The sequence below is a fragment of the Haemaphysalis longicornis genome, unplaced genomic scaffold (genome assembly GCF_048455015.1).
Source record: "Haemaphysalis longicornis isolate Haplotype H1 unplaced genomic scaffold, Haemaphysalis longicornis Haplotype H1 scaffold_1, whole genome shotgun sequence".
NCBI classification, from domain to species: Eukaryota; Metazoa; Arthropoda; class Arachnida; order Ixodida; family Ixodidae; genus Haemaphysalis; species Haemaphysalis longicornis.
Genome location: NW_027526203.1, coordinates 301,075,903 through 301,080,301, shown reverse-complemented (window position 1 = coordinate 301,080,301; position 4,399 = coordinate 301,075,903). Strand labels below are relative to the sequence as shown.

At 48.6% G+C, this 4,399-nt stretch overlaps 1 protein-coding gene across 1 annotated transcript; it reads right to left on the bottom strand.

Annotated features, from left to right (window-relative positions):
- Positions 1-622: 622 nt before the first annotated feature.
- On the bottom strand, positions 623-4,134 carry LOC144159290 (uncharacterized). The gene is made up of 2 exons (XM_077690689.1): positions 3,810-4,134; positions 623-933 (listed from the first exon to the last, which is right to left on the bottom strand). Exons 1-2 carry the CDS (start codon positions 4,132-4,134, stop codon positions 698-700), a joined length of 561 nt encoding a protein of 186 aa, XP_077546815.1. The 3' UTR covers positions 623-697.
- Between the last annotated feature and the right edge of the window lie 265 nt (positions 4,135-4,399).

The window sequence follows — 4,399 nt, the reverse complement described above, 5'->3', positions numbered from 1 at the left end:
GCGGAAGGTGGTGCCTCTTTACACCATGCTTGTCTCTCAAAGTCAAAGTCAAAATCAAATTTCTTTTTGTGTAAAGGTGTACAAACATTTTAATATACAGACGAGGGTCCCAGAGACCGCAGACTGTAACGGGACCCTCTATAAAAACGCAAAAAGTGAGTTTGTCGGAGCAGTGATTAAGAAATAAACACGAGCAAACCTACTAAAAAGAGAAGAGAAATACAAATAACTGCATAGTTTTATAATTAGCAAACACTTGTTTAAACTAAGTTCACTATAAATGCACGGTATTCGAAGCAACAGTAACCCAATGCAGTGCAAAGCAGTAAATGTAGACGTATAGAAAAGTAAATGGCAATAATAACAAAAAAAAACAATTGAAGTCGATACTTATCCGTTTGTATGGGAATACCAACTAGCGTCTGAACTCCCGCAAAACCCCACCCTTTGCAATGAACAGTTCCTCGCTCGCCTCACTATCACGGACTCCGTGGCCTAGCAAGACTCCGTGAAGAGGGCCCGGACAGCTGGTCGAAGCCAAAGCATAGGGTACCCTCCACTGGACAAGTTTTCCACCAACACCAAACGCTCATTCAAAGAAACATCTACAGTTTAAGGGAAAGAGAGTTTATTAAAAAGGAAGGGAAGGACTTCAGTCAAGCAATTAGGCTGAACTCATGTTGCTCCACAAAGCAGGCTAGTCGAAGAGGTTATGCTTCTTGCAGAACTCCGCAAAGTCCTCCTCAGCCCTGCATACCAAGACCTCGGGGGGCAGTTCCACTGGTTCAGCCTCCTTGGCGGCAGCGGCCCGCGCCTGGTATGTGGCCAGCACCAGGCTTTGCGTGCGGTGCTCGAGAGATGCGTAGTGGTCGAAAGCGGCGTCGCTGCTTTCAAAGTTTGGGATGCCACACGACGCGCATCCTCCCCTGGTTCCTGTGAAACAAAATAGGGGGAGTGGGGATTGGGGAAGCTTCAGTTTGGTTAACTGGCACCAAAGGGACGGTAAAGTGTAAAATAGGGCTCTTAATGTAACAGCAATTGCTAACAGAGAAAGGACAGGCGTGAAAGCGGGTACTAATGCCCCACACATCTTTTATGCACTTTTATTTGTGACGTTGCAAATTCTACGGAGTGGATGCTTCTATAAAGAGACCAACTAGGTGTATTGTAAAACATACTTGTCAGGGTACAGATACTCTAAAAACAAATCACGATTGCGGGGGTCGTGGCTATAAATAGGTTGTATTACTCGGCTAGCAATCTAGAGCGCGAGAACCAAAGCCACAATCCACCACGCGCGACGTCACGAGGACGCCGCTGAGGATCCGATCGACACACCGTCAAGTGCGAATGATGCGCTCGGGGGCAAGCCAAGTCGACGAACCACGCTTTATTGCTCGGTCAAAATATGGAACACTCACTGGATCGACTGTCCCGAACTTGGGCGGGAGACTGTCTCCAAGAAACTCGTTAAGCCGTACGCGACCGCCGACTCGGTCCGTCCCGTATTGGGGCCTCACCTCGTCTCGGGGTCGAGGAACATGAATTCCTTCGTCCGAACCGCGCGGTTCCAGACCTGGCAGAAAAAGCACTAAAACTGCTAAAACTCTGCGGCGCTCGTCGTCTCATTTGGAAGAGAAGGGTCTCCCGAGGGGAGGAGGATGCCGGCGGAGGAGCAGGCCGCTAGGGGGCCGGCGCGCACCTAATGATCGCCGATAGGGAAGCGCGCAGTAGCAGAGTATACGAAGCGGTGTGCTAGTTCTCGCATACTCCATGTTGGTGGTATGTACAATGCCAAGTGGCGCTCAGCAAACCGCTTCATGTTCAAGGGACGTCTTGGCCGGCCCTTCTTGCTACCGCCGTTATTTGAGTACTGGCTGATGATCTCGCAACAAGTTGCAGCCAATGAGATTTTGTGCCTTCTCCTTTCTGCGGGACAAATGAATTGTAGGTCGCCTCATATATATACAATAAGTGCCGGAAGATCTTATACGAAATCTTTCTCTTCCGTTGCACAGTAACCAGACAGCATCCGATCTGCTCTTACTGTATGATTGCAATCCACGGCAACTTCTGCAGTCTTCATAGTTTTGTACATTTTCTCACTGAATGGCACTATTTCAGCACTGCGCTCAGAGGAAAAAGATGTTACCAGCTTTTTACTATATTCTTTCGCAGCACAAGCTTGCCCCTTCAAAGGGCGTACATATTTTGCCTTCCTTTTCCTGTTACCTGCAAAACCAGACGGGTAATCTTCGCAAGTCGTTTGTGCACCATAGATATCAGTAGATCATTTTTAAGCAAGGAGTAAATTAGTCTTGGGGATCGGCGTTAAAGTTGTAGTTGGGGCGCAGTGGTTATTACAGCTTTCGTCGCCATTCCGAAAGCTTCTTTTAATTTCCACTGAACAGGTATCTGAGTTTATGCCTTTCCTTATATCTGTTTTTATTGAGTTCCAAATACAGTTGCTACTGTCACTGAATTGTCGCAAATCATTGTACTAATTGCATAATTTCTTTTCTTTACAACGCTTTTACAAATCCACCAAGAATTGTTTGGCTTACCCGAGAATTCAGCTAAGGGGACATTACGAGACTCTACAGGGAAGTTATCAACCAGTGTTCACATGGTATTTGCCACGCGCAAGAAAAACACATAAAGTGGAGCTAAGTGTATGCTAAGTACCAATCTTCTATTTTGAGAACAGCTAAAGAAAGCATTAGAACCTAGCTCCACAATCGCCTAAGAGCAAACAGCTTTTGTCCGTTTGCCCTCTGACGGGCCATCGGCAGCGCACTTCTTTGCAGTTACTGCCTTCCCGTTTGCATACTAACGTCAACCACATCTCCAAAGCGTAAACGTACTACAGAAGAATAGTCATTTCGGCGAGTTAATAGTGGCTGAAAGTTTTGATGGGCAGCGCTAACAACGAATACACAGCGCCGTCCTGTTTATATCCTGTCTCGTGTATTCACATTTGCACTGCTCCATCAACATAGTTCAACAAAGCGTGGTTCAATAATATGGCTTCAACAGTGCCGGATGCCTTCAAAGCATATGCATGGCCCAACTGTCCATGGCATTTGCTTTCAAGACGTGAGTAAACGAGATGCCTTAAAGGCCAACTGCACTCAAAATTTCAACCTCTGGAAAACGTAATTTCCGTATAGTCTGCCTAAAAAAGACTGAAAGATACAAAATATAGCAGCTGAAATACGCGCATCCGCGGTGCAAACGATCATCAAAAGTCGGAGATTTTAAAAGCGAAATTGAGGAGAGCGAGGCCATTACGGTCCGGCTGAAGTGTCGCTCCAGCCGGCCCAGCCGGCGAGCGAGCGGCGGCACGCGGCCGGCCGGCCGGGGCAAACCTGCCCGCTACGCTTCGCCCTCGACGCAATCTTAGGAAAAGTGCGCCAAGCGGAGCTAGACCGGTTCTCCTGGCTGGCTGTAGTTTTGTAGTTTTTGAAAAAGCGCAGGGCCGGCCGCAATGTCACTTCCGCTTCATGGTTATCTGCGCGTTCCGCCAGAAGGTGCACCACCGCCTAGCTGCGACAGGGCTATTTTGAACGTTTATAACTAATTAACAACGCATTTCATGGGGCTACCAGTCGTGTCTCAGTTGGTTTGGTGGTACGTACTGCACGTTCAAAGTAAATTAGGCCGAGGTGAAATTTGAGTGCTGTTACATGGTTGAAGACAGTGTCGCCTATGCACGTTCCGTCCGCTTCAACGCGCACTGTTGTGCCATGTGGACGACCGCGACCACGTGGACGGCCACGGGGTTGCAGTTTGCCCAGCGCCATACTTACCGCCCTCAGAGGCGGCCGTCTGCCCGGTGGACGTTGATGGCTGCGCATCCCCTGCGGCCAGCGCCTGCTTTGTCTCCAACGCCCGCTTGGCATGCCCCGACGCCCGCTTGGCATGCCCCGCGCTGGCCATGTGTTCTCGGTACGGGGCAAGCCCACTGAAGACCATGTGACATGGCTCGCACTTGGGCAGCTCGCCGAGCGGGCAAACGTCCCTCATCTGCTGCTTCTTCAGGTGCTTTGGTGACGCTATGTGCTGTTCATATGACACAGCTCCGGAGAAACTTTTGTCGCATACTCCGCAGTAAAATAGCCCTGCATTCATCATGGTTGCAATCCTGCAAGGCCATTAAGAAATGTTTTGGTTGAAAATGTAGCGCAAGGCTGATTGATTCAAAGGGACCGTAAAGACAGCACACAAGACTACTTCTGTTAAGGCTACTAAACAAAAAAAAAACCAACAAATTTCTCAAGTTTAACGCAAACTGCGTTTTATTGCGCTAGATAATTAGGGAGCAAGGCGATATTCGTTCCAGCACGACACCATCTAAATCAAAATAACTGTAGAAACTCGGGTCCCCCTTTTTTCGCTT

Coding starts and splice junctions, on each gene's coding strand:
- LOC144159290 (XM_077690689.1), bottom strand. CDS start 4,134: ATGATGAATGCAGGGCTATTTTACTGCGGAGTATGCGACAAAAGTTTC. Junction 934..3,809: donor GACGGCCGCCTCTGAGGGCG/GTAAGTATGGCG, acceptor TTTGTTTCACAG/GAACCAGGGGAGGATGCGCG.